The sequence below is a fragment of the Epinephelus fuscoguttatus genome, linkage group LG6 (assembly GCF_011397635.1).
Source record: "Epinephelus fuscoguttatus linkage group LG6, E.fuscoguttatus.final_Chr_v1".
Classification (NCBI taxonomy): domain Eukaryota; kingdom Metazoa; phylum Chordata; class Actinopteri; order Perciformes; family Serranidae; genus Epinephelus; species Epinephelus fuscoguttatus.
This window is the reverse complement of record NC_064757.1, coordinates 23,209,652-23,231,852: the sequence shown is the minus strand read 5'-3', so window position 1 is coordinate 23,231,852 and position 22,201 is coordinate 23,209,652. Positions and strand designations below refer to the sequence as shown.

The 22,201-nt window shown below is 40.4% G+C and overlaps 1 protein-coding gene across 3 annotated transcripts in view; it reads right to left on the bottom strand.

Moving 5' to 3' along the window:
* Positions 1 to 22,201, bottom strand: part of osbp2b (oxysterol binding protein 2b) — a 56,993-nt gene that overhangs the window by 19,017 nt on the left and 15,775 nt on the right. For 2 of the 3 annotated variants that reach the window (XM_049578186.1, XM_049578187.1), the window contains one exon: positions 2,937 to 3,187. In XM_049578186.1, coding sequence (XP_049434143.1) covers positions 2,937 to 3,187 — 251 coding nt within the window. Of the gene's footprint in view, positions 1 to 2,936; positions 3,188 to 6,060; positions 6,186 to 22,201 lie in introns of those variants that run through there. The other variant, XM_049578188.1, reaches the window with a different exon arrangement.

The following is a 22,201-nucleotide window of genomic DNA, read 5'->3' as shown; positions in this document are numbered from 1 at the left end:
TCATACAAACATAAACTGGTAGGTGTGTAAATGCACATACATACAAACAGGCAAGAGTCTGAGTTAACTGACTGATGTGACAAGTTACGTCAACACTAAATGAACTAATGCAACCCTCTCCTCGGGCCAGGGTCAGATCACAGAGAGCATGCAGTGGTGTCTTGCCGTTATGGCCAAAACCACATACTGTCCTCTTACCAGTAGTGTTATTTATCAGTCTAGAATGTATTGACATGAGTTGCCGAGTGTTGGAGATATCAGCTGTTGAGATGTCTGCCCTCTCTGGAACATAATAAATTACATGGCACTTGGCTAGTGGTGCTCCAAGCACCAAAAAAATATATTTGAAAAACTAAACAGCAATGTCTCTATCCAAACATAACCCAGTCACTCAAGATAATCACAGGCTGTGTTGTTAGCAGTTGTATGTTGTATGTATGAACTATATCCTACTGCTACCTAGCACCACTGAGTTAGCTAATGTTACACCTCAGCCAAGGAGGTCGCTGTTAATGTTCACATCTCATGCTGTCTCAAGCACGAGCCTCTTGTACATGAGAAGATGCATGTTTCCTGTCCTACATGAAACTGCTCACAGTAAGGTCTGTGGATTATCTTGCATAACCAGGTTATGATTTCCTGAGAGTCATTGCTGTTGAGTTTTTCAAATTTATTGGGCGCTTTGAGCACTACAAGTCAAGTGACATCAAGTTCCATTATATTCAAGAGAAGTGAGACATATCTATGGCTGATATATCCAACACTCAGCAACTCACACCAAAACAATCTGGACTTATAAATAGCACTACAGATAAGAGAAAAAATATGCATTTTTTTATTTTAGGGTGAACCATTCCTTTAACCCCTTTTTACATGCAGTAAAAGTAAATACTTGAACAGTGGCTGGTAACATGCCTGCAGAAATCCAAATCCTGCAGTGCTTTCTGCTTGAAAGGAGCCATTTACAAGACCAAAAATCACTACAGAGTTTGTGGCAGCACTTCCTTCTCATTAGGAGCACATTCTTGGCAAACCTAATGGCATTTTAATGAGTTCGGCAATCCAAGAAGGTCTATTTTATTGCTTGTCCAGTAACTTTCAATTTCCCATTACAATTAATAAAGAAAATGGATGACAGCAAGAAACAAAGGGCTCATCATTTTGAGCAACGGCTTTTCACATAATTTCAGTGCAATCTAGATTTAGCTTCTTTTTCTTTATCATAACATTGTAACTCAAGTCTCTTAACAAGCTGTATTAGCTCATACTTCAGCATTAGGATTTATAATTTTCTTCTGGCTGTTTTCAATTCAAAACTTAAAGTCAAAATACATGCAGTTTAACCATGACTGAATCTGACTAAATTATTTTACACCTAACAGCCAGACAGACAAGTGTGCATTACAGCAAAAATAACTCTACTAGCACAACAATATCCGACTCTATCAAAGTCACGAAGAGAGAGGAGCAGGCAGAAAGACCAACCTCGTATGATTGTCCTGTTTCCATTTGAGCAGGTCTGACTCTCTGTCTGTCTAACTGTAGTCCAGAGGTCTCTGACATTTCTCACCATGCAGGGGAGGGTGGAGGGTTTAAATGGGGGAAGCAGGGGCTATTCCTGTCCCCCACACCCACCCCCACCCCCACCCCCACTCACTATCATATCTAGTATCACTGCTTCAGGACCTCGACTCTCCCTGAACTCTTGTCCACTACTAACACACTGTACAACCAATGCTGTTTACCATTGAGGAGAATGGACAGGGGCCAGATACAGTAGAGCATATGCTGGTCATCGGACCCAACACACGGTGGTAGCTGAAAACTAAGCGGTGTTTGTTATTGTGTTGATTTAAGTGTACGTGATAAGTTCAAGTTGAACTGCAAGGTGTTATTTTGAGTGGGTTTTTTATGGCTCTTCCAGAAGTGTCCTTTTCTTTTTTACATTTTTTTGGCAGGAGGTATTTACTTTGCAATTACATTAAAATCTAAGGATGGAGTTTCACGTATCCTGTACGGAATATAAAGCCGAAATTGTCAATGTATGATTGAGGGTTTTATAAATACAACTGACTTTGCCTGACCTATTTTGACAGCGTAGATGTTGGTGTACTTAAAAATAAGCTGACATTTTCTTTAACTGTGGGTACAGGGAACCACCATCACCTCTACCAGCTTACCACCCTGACACACTAAACCAACATGAAAGAACTGGTGGTGACAAAGGCTGACTTTTGCGTCACCTTACATTGCCTGTTTCTCAGCAAAAACATATCACAAAGACTACAGCCAGTGGCCAACTAGCATGTATAGTCTGCGCCTGCATGAGAGGAAACAACTCTCCATACCCGCTGGTGGCAGTAGTCTGTTTTCATCGTATTTACCATGTGCTAGCGAACAACAAGACAAATGACTGTGAACTGAGCACAGTGGCTAGAAAAATATACCAAGTTTGTTTCAGCATCTCTTCGTCTTTACTTTAGCTGCTTGTTTTACATTCCTCTTACATTTCACCGACAGGCTCCACTTTCTCCAGTGCAGAATCAATGGTCAACTAGTGCTAACGGCGTGGGACACAACACACTGCACAAACTAGGGCGACAGACACTCACCTACAGCCCAATATCGACCAACAGCCAACAGTCAGCTTGGTGTGTCACGTGCCTTAGTTTCTGATTGTCATTTTTAAACCTTAACTTGAAAATGGTTTAATTGCAGTAGTTTTTACAGGATCTGTCAGAGTCTGAAACTGCTTCTTAAAGCCTGAAACTCACTGACCTGTTTAAAATGTCACAGTGTAAAGTGATCTCATCTCTCATCTCTCGTCACTCACCAACCAGGGTATTATAGCTGACTGGTGTTAGTGTCACATTAGTCATGCCCATGCACGTTCACTGCTACTGCGTCATGTAACGTGGTCTGTCCCAGCTACTTACATTGATCATAGCATTGGAAGTGATGCGGAAGAGGGTGGCACGCTCATTGACTGCTTTTATCTTCTCCCCTCCCTCGACGGGGATTTTCAGACCCTCGAGTTCACTCAGGGAACGCTGGAGGGCCGCCCCATGCTTTGCGATCAGGTCGTTACATGTGCTGAGGTCATCGAGCTTGCTTACAAGTATTTTCAGGGTGCCCTGAATCTCGCTGCGGTCCGACTGGGACGTAGGCTCCTCGTCCCCCGAGTCATCTGGAAGAGAGAGGTCAGAGGTCACATATATACCATCCTGAACAAGAGGGGATTTTTGGGACATGTGAGTACACCAATCACAAACCTTTAACATTAACAAAAACAATGTAGAAAAGTTTTCTTTTTCTTCTGACAATGATGTCACTAAAGAGAGGTTACTTGAGCTCAAACAGATCATACGAGAACAGTGTTGCAGCGTCAGCCCTCCTTTACACACATGTATGTGCACACTGCAAGCACAAGCGCACGCACAGAAGACAGAAATACACCAAGGGTAATACCAGGATCCATAAACAGCCCAGTGAAATCATAAAAAGAAGAAATCCAAAAGGAAAACAGACCTCCTAAATTTTCTGAACTAAAGAGGATGAGAAATATTTGCACACCTGTGAATCAAATCCTTATTCACACGGAAGAATATCTCCCAACATGAAAGCATCTGTGTTTGTGTGTTTCTGCTTTAATGAATACAGCTAAAAAAACAAGCCCATATGGCTGGAAAGAATTAAAAGAAGCAGCTTTAACGCCGGCATATTTACTCTGGACACATTCTGGCATGCTGAAAAGCAGTCACATCCTAACAATCCCACCAGAGCCGTGATGTATAAAACTTCGGCTACTGCTAAAACTATGAAAACAGATGACAGACAAGAGGAAGGAGCAGGAAGACATGGAGAAAAATAAGGAAAATGAAGGACAGTGTTTATCTCAACAAGGGAAATATATTTATGCAACAGTGAAAGGAAGTCTCTCAACCCTCTAATCCACCCTGCTGACCTTCTAATGTTTAGAAACTACTGTTCTGCTGTCTTCTACACTCCTCCATACAGAGCATGCTTTGTCACATTGAAAAGGTCTGTTATGTAGCTGATAGGAGAGACTGTCACAGTCTTGGTGAGAGGCAGCACTACAGCAACACTTTCTCCTGAGAACATGGCAGCTGGCTGTGACCTCACAGTGAAAGAGACTATCACCCTGTCAAGCCTATTTACACCATGCCAGTATAACATGGATCTCCGCCTGGGGGATGCTGGTAACCTGGCAGTCTCAGGACTACATCATGTAAGAGCAGTATACTGAGTTCACATTTGACACGGACCTTTGGAACGTCAAGCTTAACTGAGAAACAAGCAGCCCAGAGGTATCTCTCCACAAGACTCGTCATTAAAGGAGCTGTGTGCAACATTCAGAGCATATCGATGATTCAGAGTCTGGGCTGGGATTGCCTGCACATGGCTCTCAACATGGAGGTGGCTGAGCTAGCAGCTAGCAGCTAACGGTGCTAACAACAATGCTGATGGGCGCTATGCTTTCCTAACAAAACTGTTCTACCAACGGGGGATGAGACAACGTTATCAGCGGTAAATGCAGTATGAGCGCAGTGCAGAGTGGCAGCCAATAGTGAGCCCATTTGTCAGACACACAGAGACGGTCTACTGCAACAAAAGACAGAGAAGCTTGGATTACAACACAAAGAGTGAGCGTGACTTCATTCTCTGCTAAGGACGCAATTACTCTCCTATGTCTTGACATAGCAAACAGTGGTTTGCTGCTTTGTTAATGCTCTAAATTTTGCATATAGCACCTTAAAGAAGGGCTGGTGCTTGACATCCAGAAACAACGCTCCAATTATGATGTCCATCCATCCATTATCTGTAACTGCTTTTCCTGGTTTAGGGTCACAGGGGGCTGAAGCCTATTCCAGTTGACATTGGGCGAGAGGCGGGGTACACCCTGGACAGGTCGCCAGACCTCACAGGGCTGACACATAGAGACAGACAACCATTCATGCTCACATTCACACCTACGGGCAATTTAGAGTCACCAATTAACCTAACCTACCCTCAGACTGTGGAAGGAAGAAAGGACCTGGAGAAAATCCACACTGACACGAGGCAAACGTGCAAACTCCCCACCCTCTTGCTGTAAGGCAACAGTATCAACAACCAGCCACTTGGCCAAATCTATTTTTGTTGTATAATATTGTGGACAAGTTCATCTAAGAGATAAACATACACATACTGGTTGGATTTTTAAACTGCTATGAAATTCTGGACAGATATTCATGGTCCCCAGATTATTAATCCTTTATTGATCATTGCTGATCCTCTCTGACTTTTACATTTGTGACATTTGTGTTTTTAGTGAAATGTCAACAACTATAGGATGGACTGTCACAAAATGTGGTTCAGATCGTCATGCCCCCCCTTAGGACGAATTGTAATATTTTGGTTGTTCCTCTTATCTAACACCACCATCAGGTCAAAATTATGATTTGTCCAATAGTGTAGTAGCAGTGGTGCTTTATGACCAAATACCCAAAAAAACCACTGACATTGTCATTATCTTCAGCTGTACTTTGAGTTTAGGGCTAATTAGCGGATCTTAGCGTGCTGAAACATTAAACATCAGCATGTTAGCATTGTCACTGACAACATATTAGCATGCCAATGTTTAGCACTTACCTGAACATACCAATGTGAGTTGTTGGCGTGGCTGTGCCTTGATTCAAACGCCTCATAACACATCTTTAGCATTTCTGTGATTTATTGGTAAACATATCACTTCCTTTTACTTCACTTTGATGGCTACACGATCAGAGTCGCTGGAGTTTGTTTGCAGTACAGCCCGATAACACACTCAGCACATAGTGTCAGCAGCATTGCCTGTTTTTAAGATGATGCACATAAACTGCAACTGGACGATAATATTAGCCATGTCAGACATGAACACAAAAGGATGTGTTTAGTAAAAGTCTGTTGTACTCTAGTATCACATACATTGATAGATGATTGAAGTGGAGAGAGAGTAGAAAGACATTAGCTGAAGGTGAGCAAAGAGAGGGGAGAGGCAAAGACAAAAAAATCTCTCACCATGTTTGCATTCCTGGGCATCCATTTTCACCCACAGGTAACCAAAGTTCAGACAGGGAGAAGCAGCACAAACACCCAGCTCCAGCCTCAGAGATAACGTGTGAACATGTTGAAAAGGTTTTCAGAGAGACACATCTGTCTGTGCCATTAGAGGGGACAGACGAAAACAAAACAGTGCAGCCAAAGGTCAACCCAACAGCGCTACAGTGACAACAAACCCTAAAAAGAACACAGATCAGAAATCCATCCACCCATTACCGGGCAGCGGTAGAACAGGAATCAAATTACACTGGATTTCAATAAAGTCCCTGCAGAGACACGCAGGTGAAGAGAAGGAAAAAAGCTGACGATGGAAAGTCAGAAAATTGACTGGAGTGTGTGTTGAGAGACGGGCAGCTGCAGTGCAAAGGAAAGCATGAGACAGAGAAAGATGCGTGTAAGTTCAGAGGGAGTCGGAGAGGATAATGAAATAAGCTTTAAATTGATAAAGTGTGATGATGGCAGAGCAGCTTTAAACAGATACGTTAGTTGGCAAGTTGATGTGGTTTGAATTTTCTCCCACGAGGCAGCAATAACCTTGCTCCAAATCACATTTGAGTGGATAAATGTATGTATACGCCCCTTCAAAATGAGTCATCAAAAAGTTAACATTTTCGAAGAAGAGGAAAAAAATGTCAATACAAATGATATTTTGACCTATTTGTCATATGATAAGAGATAATCAGAAAATTGGCTCAAACAGATGATTTTTTACCCCAATGTTGGATGATGATGTACAGTTGGGATATACTAAAATACATGGCTAAGTGAAGACATTTGCAGCACTGCAGTAAAGCCTTGCTCTCATTATTTACCCTCATTCTGCCAATGAGTTCAGCAGCTCCAAGCAATGCCACTTAAAAATAAACTGTCACATGAACCAAGGCATATTTGTTTAGAGGAGACTCAGCTTACAGCACGTCGCCTGCAAATCTAATTCTCTTCCCTAAATCTCGCTGAAACAAGTTGTGAGCCACAGGAACACACATCCCAGCTGTTGGCGCTACTGTTCAGACACCCTTCGACAAGGAGGAGAAACCAGGACACGATGCTTTCTTCGATCTCAAATGAAGCCTCCACAAGTATGTCCGAATCGCCCTTTCTGCAATGTCTTTTTGGTTCACTGAGCCACATCCATATAGAGTCGATAAAATGTCAAGCACTACTGTACAAGTTTGATCACTGGAGATGAAAACCATTTAAGCTAAATATTTTCTATCAACCGTGGAATAAAAAGTGAAGACTGGGTTTTACAATAAACCTGTGTCAATAAATACCCTGTCTATATTGTCTGTGCATCAGTGTCACTGCCTGGCTCGCCCCCTCACATATCCAACCCTTTCCTTCCCAACAACAGATGTGGATGGATGGCTCTCCGTAGCGGAGTCGACACCATGAGGCAAGGCCAGGAGCCCATTACCACGCAAGTCATGTCTCAAGGGCGGTCTACCTCCCCCCTTCCCCCACAGTCCACCACCTCGGAGAACACCCTGCATCGACACAAATGAAAGCCTGTTCCCAGTTCCCACCGTCTCTCCACTGAACCCTCCCACTCAGAGGATGATGATATAATTTAAGCAAATATCTGTGTCTGAGGCAAGCAGGGATACAAGCTTACAGGTCACAGCTCATCAAATCTCAACATTCCAACACATACACACACATACATCTTCCATCCAACCTCGGTATGTGCACAGCTTCTTTAACCTTCACTCCATCCTTATTTTGCATCTCAGTGTTGAGCATAAAAGAGCGAGGGAGAGAGCAGGAGAGAGGAAGCAGGACAATAAGATGTGGGAGAGTGTAATTGGGAGAGCAGCAGTCTCGCTGCCTTCCCACTGTCAGGGCTCATCTCTTTGTTGGTCCCTGAGGACTGGCTGTCAGATCAGTGGAGCCAGGCCTCCGGCTGACAAGACATTACCCTGTGGCAGAAAGACGTGAACGTCGAGCAGCTGAGCACAAGGGTGAAACGTCCTGCCCCTCTGGATTAAAGAAGGTATTTGAGCATAATAAAAGGCTTAATCAGAGGGGAAACTAGTGTCAGAAAAATTAAGAAGTTTTTCAGCAAAGAACTTGCTTTTATTTCTAATGGTTATTATTCATTTCACTGTGTCGCTGTGCTGCTGTGGACTGTGGAGCTAATTAACACGCCAACAGCAACATCATTTCTATGATTTATGTCATTATACAGAATTCATATTATCCTTAGAGTTTTATGTCATTACAAAATCTCACGCACACAATAGATAGCTCATTTTAAGACTTAAGACAATGCATACTGAATACAGTTGCCAGTTTAGATACACCTAGCTAGAAATAATGCAGTCTAATACAACAGCCCTGCAATAAATCCTACACTATCTCCAAGGAATTACATAGTAGTACTTATATTAGAACTGTAATAATTAATTGATTAGTGGTCAACTAGTAATTTAATTGCCAACTAATCTAATAATCGATTAAAGGGTTTAAGTAATTTTTGGGGGGGAAAAAGTAAAAATTCTCTGATTTCGCTGGTTATCTGCTATGTGCTCCGCCGTCCATCAATACCCACCTGCTGCGTTTGCTGTGCAGAGCGGTGCAGCTCTGCCGGAAGACATCTCGGTGCACTGCCATGATTAATATCTCCTCGCCCATGGTTTTTTTAACTCCTTGACGACAATAAACTGAATATCTTTGGGTCGTGAACAAAAAAGACATTTGAGGACATCATTGTGAGCTTTGGGAAACACTAAACAGCATTTTTCATCAATTTCTGACCTTTTAAAGACCAAATAACCACAAATAATGGACAAATTAATCATCTGTTAGTTCTAGCCCTAACTTACTGTATATAACGTTATAATACTAATACAAGGCTAAGGTTTTTTTCTGGGGAAGTGCTGCATTTTAGTACCATACAAAAGTCATACAGCTGATGGGCATATGAAGCACACAACTGTGACACCAGCAGTGTTTTCCACAGAATTTGAATCTATATGTGGCAGTAGCTAACAGGGGTGTTCTTTTCTTTCCTGTGTGTCCTCTCTAAATTCCAAGGTTTTTGCGAGTCCAGGAATGCAGTGTAGGCAGAACTCTTTTTCCCGCAGCAGTTTGTGGAGTTTGTTTTCAGTAGCAGTGAACAGTTAAGTTTTACTTTCCCTGCACCTGACGTTCTGCTGCTCCGCCTGTGCCCAGAGTATGCTCTGCACTGTGAGTGTGATGCAATGAATAACTGACCGGGATATATATTCCGATGGCACATCTAATTAATGCTCCAGCTCCAAAAATTAAAAATCAAAATGTGGTGGAAGACGTTTTGATCGTGGTGGGCTGCCACAAGTAAATGAATGTGAGGGAAAATCTGCACAAGAGATCGTAATTCACATCCTGAGTCTCAGGATGTGACTTCATGCCACTTCAGCAGAAACTTTAGTTTAAATGTTATATAACATACACACCTTGTGTCACGACTTTCAAGTCACTGTGGACTTTTCTCTGTCAAACCAAATCCATAATCTTTCTCTTACTTTAATCAAGTGCTGTGAGTACCTAAACATAATCGTAAAATATGAGCAGGTACTGCATTGCGGGAACGAATACTGTCAGCAAATAAATAAAATACGTTGACATTTGTATCAACATTGTATGACTTGCCAGATATGTTAATTAACAAAGTTTCCTCAACTTAATTACGGCGACATTATGTTTCCTCCAAAACTTATTTGCTATTGCAATTTATTTCCAGGAGACAGAATTAAATCCTAGCTTCATAAATGTTATAGCTTTTGTCAAAACTGCTTTAGTGGGGTGTTTTCATTTAACTTTATTGTCATCTTTTGAGGCTGTGGTTTGTGGTGCTGTTGAATCATACTATGATGAACTTTTTCGAATATTTAGTTTACCCTCACATATATAAATAAAGTAGACAAAATATTGGAAATCAGTTTAAAAAAAACTGAACATTTAACCATCGTGAAGTTATAATTTATTGCTGCTGCTGTATTGAACTGCACGAGTTTAAGCTATGTGTGCCAAATAAGCATGTAACTTAAAGTATAACATACTGTTATATACAGTATAATACAGTGCTTTGTTATCCTTTTGACTTTAACCAGATATACACCTGTTAAGACCCAAGAAAAGGTGAGAGATGATTTGTTACACCACATCACTTTTTTATCACTCAAGGGTCCAGATTTTTGCTTTTGCATACATAATGCTAAGCAATTATGATTATCAGATATTGATTCCAACTATTCAGCCTTAATACACCCAGTCTGAAGACCACAGAGAGAGTCTGTACCTGTGGTTGGAAATTATTTATTTCAGCACTGATGTACCGTGTTTTGCAGCTGACTGTTTTGATGGAGTGTGCAGGAGAAAGAGAATATATAAGAAGTATATCAGAAACAGAAGAGGGGAACAAGGTAGATGGAGAGTGAAGATGTGTCTCAAAGGAGGTGGAGTGTAATCCTGGCCAGTAATTGCTAACTGGCTCCATACCTCCCCCGAGATACATCACAAGGAGACAAACAGAGGAGACAGCAGGTTAAACCCAGTAACACGACGCTCAGCTCTCCACAAGCAAATGAGAAACTGTGCAGTGCAACTCATCACTGTCCCCAAAGCTCTGCAGTACAGCTCTGGCACTGTATCCAATCGAACACTCTCAGAAAGCAGCACACAACAAAAGAAAAGATTAACAGCAAACTGCAGCAACTAAGCAATGAGTTTTAATCCTGTAACATTTAACAATATGCTAGGATAGACAAAAAGAAAAAACATCAGACTGCTGACTACTAAGCTGTAGATTTATATTCTGGTGTGCTGAGTAAATTTTATGAATTCCCAGCTGGTACATCAAACCTGTGAGAGGAAAATGGCTCTTGCTTACTACATAACTTCTACAGTCTGAAGGTTGAGGTCATTAATTATTCTACAGCTTCAGAATACTAACTTTGCTCATCTATACCAGTCCAGTCACTGTGACGGATTTCCAGGAAATTACTGCAGTAATAAAAAAAAGTTTGTTGCTCAACAGAGACAATGAATTACAGCTAGTGAACGTAAAGCCTGTGTTTACTGTCTCAAACAGACTGCAGTGATTCTCTTCATTGTCCAATGTACACTACATTTATGAGAGTTTTGATTACTGGGAGGCAACGATTAAAAGCATGTATGCAAGATCAGTGAGCATACATTAACTGAATTCATGCTCACACACATGAAGTATTAATTTACATGCATGCAAACAGCTGCTTAGGCTGTGAGGAGGGTCTGTTGACAGCTGCCCTGGTTCAGGTAAAACAGGGCTAGGATAAAAATAAATGAAAATGATTTTTTTTGTAATTAACATTTTATTGAATTTTAGTAAGACAATACTAGTATTTTAAAAGGGGGGCATGTCTTTATGACAGCAGGATATCAGCTTCAACTCCACAACATAGTGCACATCTTCAAGTCTTAAATGATTTGCTTGTGTTCACAATTTTAAAGTAGCTGCTCATGAACTAACACATGGACATAATACAGTAAAAATCCTTGAGAGGCAGTATTATTGCTCACCTAAAAGGTATAGGTTGCCTGATGGCGGATTTGAAAAGGGCGATAAAGTCATGGTAGTTTGGAGCAGGAAAAAGCCAACAGCCCACTCCCCTATCGTCTTGCGCAAAAAAATTACAGTGTTTTAAAAAAAAATTAGGAACTGGATAATTGTCCAACTAAAAATCTCAGTCAAAGATATGAATACCTAAATAAATAAATCTGGATCACTGATTATCAAACTCAAAGTAAGACCTGAATAAACATATTAACCTGGAACTAAACATCAAACTCACTGTGAGAAATCTACTAGGGGGAGTGATTTTTAGTTTTCTGAGCTATTATCTTTCAACCTGAGAATCTCTGGTACACAATGTCATTATCTTGACTATGTGTGTGGAGTGATCAGAGATGGGCAGTATTTTTGTTTGTTGTGTTCAAAACACACATTTCAATCTCTTTTGACTATTTTGTAATTTGATATTTGACAGGGCTGAGGATAATTCAAATGTAATTTGTAACGATATGCGTCTGAGTGGAGAAATTTTGTATCTTCAAAATACTCAAAATTCTTTCTTCATGATTTATGAAACATACAAAAACAAAACTGGGTCAAAACCTATGTCTGGAACTTGGCTTTTAATTCTAAACAGGACATGGACAGAGTTCACTGGACCTGCTGTTATGGTCCAGCAAAAAACTTTATGTAAATATATGTTAAAATGAAGAACCAAACTTGCTGTCATGGCAACCACTTGTGTCAGTAAATGAACCATGTCTGAAATCTTAAAGATATGGCCACTTAAATGACAGAATTTGATTTTCCGCTTTGTGTGACGTGCATAAAATTCATGCACTGACTCACTGATGCACAGGTGGTATAATTAAATATATTTATCTCATTACTAGGGTATTATTAACCATGAGATGACACAAGTTTGTCAACTATTAGAGATTTTACTATACTGTTTATCCTGTGGAAGCACTCCCATATCTCTGGCTGTTTTGTATCAGGTCATCATGGACAATGTTATGTTGAGAAATGTAATACCTTGACTGGTGAGATATTTAATTCACTGGCTAATACATCCAATACAGATATTCTCATATGCATATTTTATCCAAGAAGCATTCTCAATTAATTTCTGGTGGATTCTATCTCAAATTAACTTTATTATAATATTAGATTATGTTGCAATGACAATTCTGACTCAACAAAACTCAGCAAGCTAGTTTCAGCAGGTTGAAGTATTTTGATCTCACTGTTGAGTTACTGTCACCATCTCTCATTGAAAACTCTGATAATCGGGAAAGGTTTAGAAAAATTGTGATCCATGGGTCAGTAACCCTGAAGCACAGCAAGATAGTCATCCATCATGTTAATTGTCCCAGAGCCAGCGCTGCAAGATAATGAGCCATGAAGGTAGCCATCAAACCAGAAAGAGCCTTCACAGAGCAGTTGTAGAGGTGTCTCTAAAGTACTCTTAAGTTATGTGCATTAATATTTGAAAAATTAAAAATGATGAGCACAGGAGCTCCAGAGGCTGACCCTGCGTTCTGACCCCTCTTAAAAATGCATACAAGGTGTGCGGGGACTTTGTGTATTTGTAACTAGGGAGAGCTAAAAGTAAAATGTCAACTGTCTGTGCACACTGGCAAAGTTTTCATGTTCAGTCTCAGAGCAGAAACACAGACATACCTCACTGAGAAGTGATTATCAAAGTGATGTGGAATCTCACATGGCGGTGCAGCTCTAAAGGAGGTTTTACAGGCCTGCAAAACACTCAGAATAATAATAAGAACACATGGAGAGATTTCCACTGGGTGAGAGAACACTTCATTGCCTAGCTGTAGATGCTACCAACTATCAATGACTCAACCTTCAGCTTCATAAAAAATGCTTTCTATGCACAGGGACTAATGCTTCTTTTAAAATATAGATTCAAAGAACGCAGTGATATGTCAACAAAATATGGAACAAGTGCATACGTAGACACAAAAGTAGGTAGCCTAGACTTTCTCTGTGGATTTATTAGTAACTTTTACAAGGATATAGTAGATATATGCCCGTAGGACTTTCACAGCTACATGGTCATGTTTCAGAGGCTTGTCAGATTGCAATCAGATTTGCTCTGTCTCTCTGCTAGTTTTCTCACACTGCTCTCGCCTTTTCTATTTTTCACAAATCCCAGTTCCTGCTGAAAACTGGAGCACTGCCTTCATGACAGTGACAATGACATGGCTGTCAACCAGAGATGATTGTTTGGCATGTGTGTGCCTCCCAGAGTGCTCTATCATGCAGAGCTGCGACATTGTAAAGCATCTTATTATTCAGGCTGGTTTATTTGGTACTTTTTTCAGCAGCGGCCCAGTTGGAACAGTGAGCTCTCCAATTGCCTGAGCTGAAGAGGTTTCTGGCCCTGAGACAACACTTAACTATTCTTACAGAAGTAATTTACATTTAACTATGCTCTACTAAGAACTAGTCATTACTTTGGGTTAACGGGGGTTGATTTAGTTGTTTGGTGAGGACAGTGGGCTCTGAGTTACACTCATATAGCTAATCTCTGTTTACTTACTGTATCTTTATTAGTTAATCTTGTCAGTTGTGCTAACAACCCTATGACTATATTTAATATGATAAGAAAAAATGTCACAACATTTGCTCTAATTGATCTAAAGTCTTGAAATCTGGCACGGACATACTCTGAGCAAGTATCAAACAGCACAACAAATTTTTAGATCACATAAAAAATAATACTTTTATCAAAAGTCCTGATTTTTTTTTGGAAAATGAGGAAAACGCTAACACTGTGTCTATTAAATGCCTTCCATATGAAACATTTTTACACTGCACATGTGTGCATCTTTGATATTCAGCTTGTTATAAGTTCATACAAATTGAATACTTGACTGTAAACCATGTAGTTACATGTACAGCCATGGGACTACTGTTTTTCCAAAAATCAATAAAATATATTTAAAAAAAAAAGCAGCATGTGCTCAAAAACTAAATAGAGACATGAAAAACTCAAGCCAAGCGCCCACTTCGACCAATGGATATTCAAAATTTCACTTGTGGGCACAAATGGGTTAATGGGTTGTTTATGGTCATGGATACAACCAATAAGTTGCCTAATATCAGACCAAATTGTCACACTTGAACTTAGTGGAGTGAGCTGATTCAAAGGTCTGGACCCAGGCAAAGTGGATCTAGAAAAAGGCTAGTTTAACAGTAATAGTCTAAAGGTTTTTAAATGTACACTGTTTTAAAACTGGGGTCTCCCAACTTTTTTAATGTAGCAGCCAATCTGACAAAAAGAGAGTTGACAAGAGGTGCTTGTCCTATATTACTAGTTCATATCATCACGAAACACTCATCTCCAATTCAAATGACCTGATTGAGCTATTTGTTTGATGTCCCAAAGTCACATCTTGTATTAAAATATCTTAAAACCACATATGTAGCATGTCAGATGTATTTTCTGTATCCAAGTCCAACATGTCAAACTCATGTAATGCATCTCTTTGAAGGCAGCTCCAGTATAAACCCAAGTGTTTATACACAAGATCAAAGTACCTCCACATTTTAATATTAACGCTGATACATACAGGACGTTCTTATGAAGGCTTTTGATCAATCACACTGTGTTGTTGTGACACTAAAAACAGCTACTAACTACTACATTATAGTTCATCTGAGGATTTCAACTCATTGGATTGATGCTCAAAGTTTTGATGCATTGTTCTCAGCTCATTTTCTTTGTGTAACTTCATTGCATCCCAGCATTCAGCATGGAAAGTCTTAAAACAACATGGCCTGTACCACCTATGGCAAACTCATTTCAGTGAACAAACAGGCAAAGTGAGGAGACAGAAGGCCCAGGGCTTAAGAGCACAGCTGTTCAACTCAACATTGTCCAACTCTGCCATGGGCAAGAAAAGCGATAGATGAAGTGAGAGAGGCAGAAATAAGACAGGCAGAGAGAGTCAGGAGAAAACAAGAGAACAAACTCATTTCTTCGTTGTTCCTCCAGAGGTATATAGACACACCATGAAGTACACTGTATAGGATGCTCTTAACCTGCCATGAACCGACACAGCATATTGAGTAGATCTGTGCAAAATCCTTCATTATTTGGACAACATCTTATGCAGACTATTGCTTGTGAGAGGACTGTGTAAAAATCCTGTTAATCTGTAGTCCTTAGTTACTGCTCCCACCACTTAACTTGTCCTGCATTTGCACTTTAGGACCCTGGGAAACACAGCATGTCGCATTTTACACTTTTTGATGGTGCACTGAACTCTGCACACATAAGCTGCTAACCCAGATTCACGTTGCCAACACATCACGTAGGCCTGGCAGGCTTCGACTCATCCATATGCAAATGGGAAGGTGGAGCAGGCGCAAAGGAGAGAGGGGAAATGAGTCTGAGCGAGAGCAGCACAGGAGAACGAGGGGAAAGAGGGAAGGAGACTGCATGCGGTGAGGAGTGCAGGAGAGAGGACACACTGCTCTTTTTACAGCACGAGGCACTGCGTTGTTAGAGGGAGGCTGCAGTAATGTGAGCATCCATGGCGACAGATGACAGATGCCGGAGAGAGAGGAAGATGGATGGAGGGATGACAGCTACCTCTCAGACACACGATGAGGAGGAGATAGCAGGATGAGGAGGGTTCTGTGGTTGGACGGATGAGGAGGAGTGTGACAGCTCCGTGCTAATGTCTTCTAGCTTTAGCCATAGCTGTACTGACCCTGGTTGACTTTACTCAGGCAGCCCGAGTTGCAGAGGGAGCGGACCGTCCCCGACTCCCAGCAGCTCCGGCCCTTCATCCCACTCTCTGCAGGCCTGATCCCACGCCACGCTCCTTGAGACGCAACGCTGCCCTGGGCCACTACATAATCCTAGCAAGGGGGGGGCAGAGACAGCGACTTTCCCTGTTCAGCATTGCAGCGTGTACACATATACATGCATACTCACACACGTACATACAGTACACACAGACAGGGGAGCGATGCAGGCGCTCCCTCGTGTAACTCCTATGTCCTCTCGTGCATTGCTTCCCTGTCTTCCGGAAACACACACGCACTCGGGATACACACATTCACAAAGCTCGGCACATTTACAATTCTCCTCCACATGGTTCTCTCAGTGCAGTGCAGATTTCGAGAGGAAGGGAGGGAGGGAGGGAGGGAGAGAGTGAGTGAAGCAGAGAAGAGATAGGACTCGGCAGCCAGCAGTCATCAACACAACTAAGACCAGAATGCATTGCTCCCCCTCTGCTGCTTTCATAGCCTGACAGAAAAAGTCAACTATTTCAGGAAAGCGAAATCGCAGAGATGGTATTAAGTAAAGGCTGTGTTGCTCCAAAACTGACCACAAGGAGCTTATGTATGATAAGACGTGGGGGATGAAAAGATTTCAGATTACGTTTCGACATATTAACTCAGAGCGGTGCCATCAGACCAGGGGCGAAAGGTCAAATGAAACATCCTTCAATAAAATTTTCCCTCGAACTGATTGATGGGTCCATCTTCTATTATACTCCATCAGAATCTCTGTACAGTGTAGATCCCAAGCTGCTGATGGACTGCTTCAAATCTGACCTCATACAGACAGGTCAATGTCACTGTACTAAAACTGTAAAATTCATACTGTATTTAGCCCTAGGCTTCAATTACAGGCCTCATCCTCTCCGTTTTCAAAGCAGGTGAAGGTTATCGCTCCAGTATTACTGACAGTATACATATCACACTGTACTATAACTCAAGGTGACCTCAGCCACCTGAGCTAATTCTCCTCTCCTTAACTGTGGGCTGCTGTGAACACATATATTACATTACATTAATTAATGCCTTAATTGCCTTAAATGCATTAATTAAAGCTGGCCTATAATTAATCAATATATCATCTATTTACTTTCAGCTGTATCACATGATGATGTACAGTATGACCCAGTGTTGTAGTTCAGCCCACCTAAACAGAAGCCAAGTCACAACAAGAACATAATGTATCCTGACCGAGACAAGACCAAGACCTTTAGGGGTTGAAATCATAAGCAAGACGAGACCAGTGCGAGTCCCACGCTCCATGACACACTTAAGATGACAGATAAGAAAAAAAAGAAAAGAGATAAAATGTAGGCACTCCTCAAATTGATCTGAAAGATCCACATTCCCATAAAAACACCCACAGAAAACCATTGCCATACTGTAAATATATGTGTATGTTGTCCTGACAAAATAATCAAAAGGCATTGCAAAGGCATATCCATATCTGAAAATATCTTTAATATCATCGTGATAACATTTTCAAGCATATCAACAAAATCTAATGTTGGACGATAAACCAAATGTATAAGATTACTAGTACTGTGAACCTCCTGCTAATCTCAAAAGACAAATTTCAGGTTTCCATAAATAAATAATCCCATAAAGTAGAAGTGAGAATAGCAACAACCAATGTCATCTAAATGTACGTCCAACCAAACAATTAGCTGAAACCGTCCAAAAACTTTAACTGGTAACACTGTTATTAGTCCATAATGAAAAAGTAAACCAGTACAAGAAAATACACCTACAGTAACATTTATCATTATTGACATTAATTTGACAGTTTATTGTTTCTGATTTTGTTTTAAATTCTGTCTGACTTTAGATCATCACAGATAATATTGGTCAGCCCTACACGAACCTCCTTACAGTAGTAAAAGTGTGTTAGAATGTTATGAGCCAAGTTTCTGATCATGGCTGTTATCAAAGTGCCTATCTTTAGTTTTAATTGCATCTAGTAATAACATATTTAGCTCCAGGGGCCATCTTTTTTTATTCTAACTATACAGAATTTTTAAATTACATTAAGGCCATAGCTTAACATACTCTTCAGGGTGTTATTAGCAAAAATCGCTGTATTTTAATTTACCAGGACACTTTATACCTGAGATAAATGTGTGATAAGGCAGAAGGCAGCCACTCCCTAATCACAAATCTATCTTTACACAGCTCACATGTTTCAGTAATGCTACTAATATCTCTGGACTGTGGCTTTAAGAAAAGCATGAGTTATAACCGTTTCATGATGCAACATCAACTCCTTTCCTGTGCAATAGCATGGACAAAATGCACAAAATCAGCTGTGCAAATTAGGCCAAGAATATACTGAGTCCCTCCCTTGATCAACAAACTACTCCAGTATCACACAAAGCTTGTCTGCTGTATGATCTGTCTTGCAGTAAAATATCTGATAACAGCAGAAACAGGTAAGGGGGGGAGGGCTGCTGTGGACTGTAAGTGAGGTGAGCGAAGTGCTGACAAGAAAAAATTGTTGGACTGTAAATAAATAACATCCCCTAAATGTCCCGGGGCATGTTCATGGGGGTGCTGAGGCATGAAACATCAATTAATTTCATACTTGACCTTCATCATTTATTTTCCTCAATACTGTGAAGTTTAATCATGCAAGGAGAGCCAAACCTGACGGGTGAAAACAGCAGGCTTTGTGCGCTGCATCTGGGGAATATCTGAGGTGTATTTTTAGTTTAAACAGTGTTCTTGCTTTTGTCTCTCCCAGTCATTACTATTAATGTGAAGCACTCTGAGCTGCATTTTCCATATGAGAAGTGCTATATGAATAAAGTTTTTTAATATCGATATTATCAGTGGGTTACACTGATTTAAATTAAGTCACTTCTAAAGGTATTTGAATCCAAAGTCATGCTGAATTGTAAGTAATAAAACTGAAATACACTTATTTAAATACAGAACAATAGATAGTAAAATAAACAATAAACATCTAAATATACATCTTTGATATTTTCACCATTTCCTTTTAGAAGTTGTAACATTAGAACAAATACCGCACCCTAATTTCTAAATATAGGTGACACCAATCTATATTATATCATCTCCATGACAGGGATCAAGTTTTAAAAATGCTCTGGACTCTGCAGTGAAACCCAAGTTGCTCCAAATATCACATGATATGCCTCTGAAATCCCCACATTCCCCTGTTTCTTTCTCAAGGAGAGACAGTTGAAGGCCAAATCATCTGAAAGACAAACTTAAATAAAGAGGGCATTTAAAGAGCATGAGTTTCAGTCTCATGAAGACATTTACTGCATTAATTAAGATCCAGGAACCCAAACACTCCACACTGCCTGAATGCACAAGCACTGAGCTCATTAAAACCAGTTCAAACAGCTCAAGAAAACTGCTTCATTGTGGGAAGGAACTCGTGTTAACAGGGAAATGCCATTTCAGAAGTGACACTTAGTGACCTTTTTAAAACATTATGTTGTGTCAATTTCAGCAGCAGCAGCAGCCACATACTGTAAATGTTCCCTGATTTCTGTCAAAGGACCACGTAATGCTTGACACTGTGCTGTCTCACTGTCACTGAGGCAACACAAGACCACTTGCACGTAAGAACCAGAGAGACTAAAATCGACTTCAGTGAAATACAAGCTGAATCTGAGGGCTCCTAATGGACTGACGCTCCTCCTGTGGCGATAACAACCCGCTTATCCAAAGGAGGTGGAAGATCTTTAATTAACCACAAATGTAAGAGTTAAGAGTAATTGCTTCCTGCATCTGCCTGCACCGGCTCACAGAAGAGAAACCATGCATTAACTTGACGATTTAGTTATCACAAACAGACACATCACTTCATGTCAGTGCTCCACGCAGCAGAGTGATATTACAGCTGACTCTCAATATGCTGGGGCAATGAATCATCCAGCCCTGAGTGCACTTAGTCATCACTGACAAACAAACTTGAGTCCAGGTAGCATCTTTGCGCAGCAGCTGTTAGTGTTGGCACCGAAAGAACCTCTGTGAGTTGTGCTTTTAAAATTTAGATGTTTCAGGGGCCTACATAAATATCCCTGCATGTGTCTTGAAGCAGGGAGAAGTAATAGTAATTAAACTTTTTTATTATTCATATTCAAATACAGATGCTCCAAAATGTGGTCAGATGATCTACTCACTAGATGATGAACCTTATGTAAGAGGTTTTATCATAATTTTAAAAAATATGCCTTCTACACACAGACAGACACTTTTATGTCCTGAACAAATATGCTTCTTAAGTATTAACAGCCTTACTTTTCAAAAGTATGCAAATCCTGCATTGAAGACGTGATAAACCATCCTTATAAGCAATAACTTCGACCAATATTTCCATGGCTGCTGACCAGAGCTGCAGAAGTGAGCAATATTTTGAACGTCTGCTCATTAAAGAACAGTTTCAGCTCAGTGATATTTGTGGGATGTCTTGCATATACAGTTTAATAGGCTTGAGGTCAGGACTCTGACTTTCCAAAGACTGTAGGGAAGAAATATCCAGCAATTAAAACCTACTGTGGAAGACATATTTCTGAGAGTCATTATCACATTGTGAGACCTGACCCCACTTTAAGATTCAGATCTTAAACAGATACCTTTATATTTTAGTGTACGAGGTTAGATTGATGTCACATATCCAAACATGACAAAAACTACGAGTTAAAAGGATGAAGATTGAAACTAGTGAGATATACTCTATGCTAAGATTTGGATGTTATAAACTACAGCATGTCTGCAGTGTAATGTTTTCAATGTTACATATCTTTCCATATCTAAACGGGATAAATGGAATAATAACTTTTTACATTTTGCACCAGCTCTTCTCTCCAAAGCAAGGGTGTAAAGTCTAGAGGCTTCGTAACTACTAGTTAGTCTGTAAATAAATCAGGTACTAAAATTGGCTGCATCACAAATACCTGGGGAATAACCTTACTAGTTTGGACGTGATGCAAAAACCAAGGCAAGTGGCCAATAAATGATTAAAGATATAGAGTTCCACCATCATGGTTACCGTTTGTATCAGCTTCCTGGCTGACATGAGCCACTTGGCATTGTAGCACATCATATTAAGTAATGTTGTAACTTCTCTCTGAAGTGCAACCACTATTTTAGTTATTTATAAGTCACAATTTACTAATAATTTACATTATAACTTGGCTAAGTTTGAACCCACGCATAGCTGGTGCGACTGATTGCTGCTCCAGATCACTTCCCTTCACCCACTGGAGTGACCTCTTATTCATCACTCCTACAATCTAAATCATCAAGTCAAACATGTCTCCAGCTCCAGTGGCATTTTTAATAAATTACCCCATCGTGGACAATGTTACACGGGTGTTTATTGTTGTGAACGGGTTTCCTTTACCATCCCATGACCAATGACACAACAAACCCCGACTCTGCTCAACAGGAAAGACACACACACATTAAAGGAAACTATTAACGCTAACATATCCTTTTATCATGATTACTTACCAAATCAAGAGCCTGGCTACAAGAGATTCTTCATTAAAAATATATAATTTTTGTTTTCATCACTCACTGCCTGTACAACAAAGAGCCAGACGGAAAGTTTGACCTAATACTTCTCACAGAGAATGGAGCTTCCAGCAGTGGTTGCCTTTTGATAACAACTAAACAGTATCCAGCACACTGTGGCAGATTGTGGTGCTGCAGGAAAAACACTCTTGGCACTCTCAGTTGTCATTAAGAGCGACACCTGACCAGCGAAAA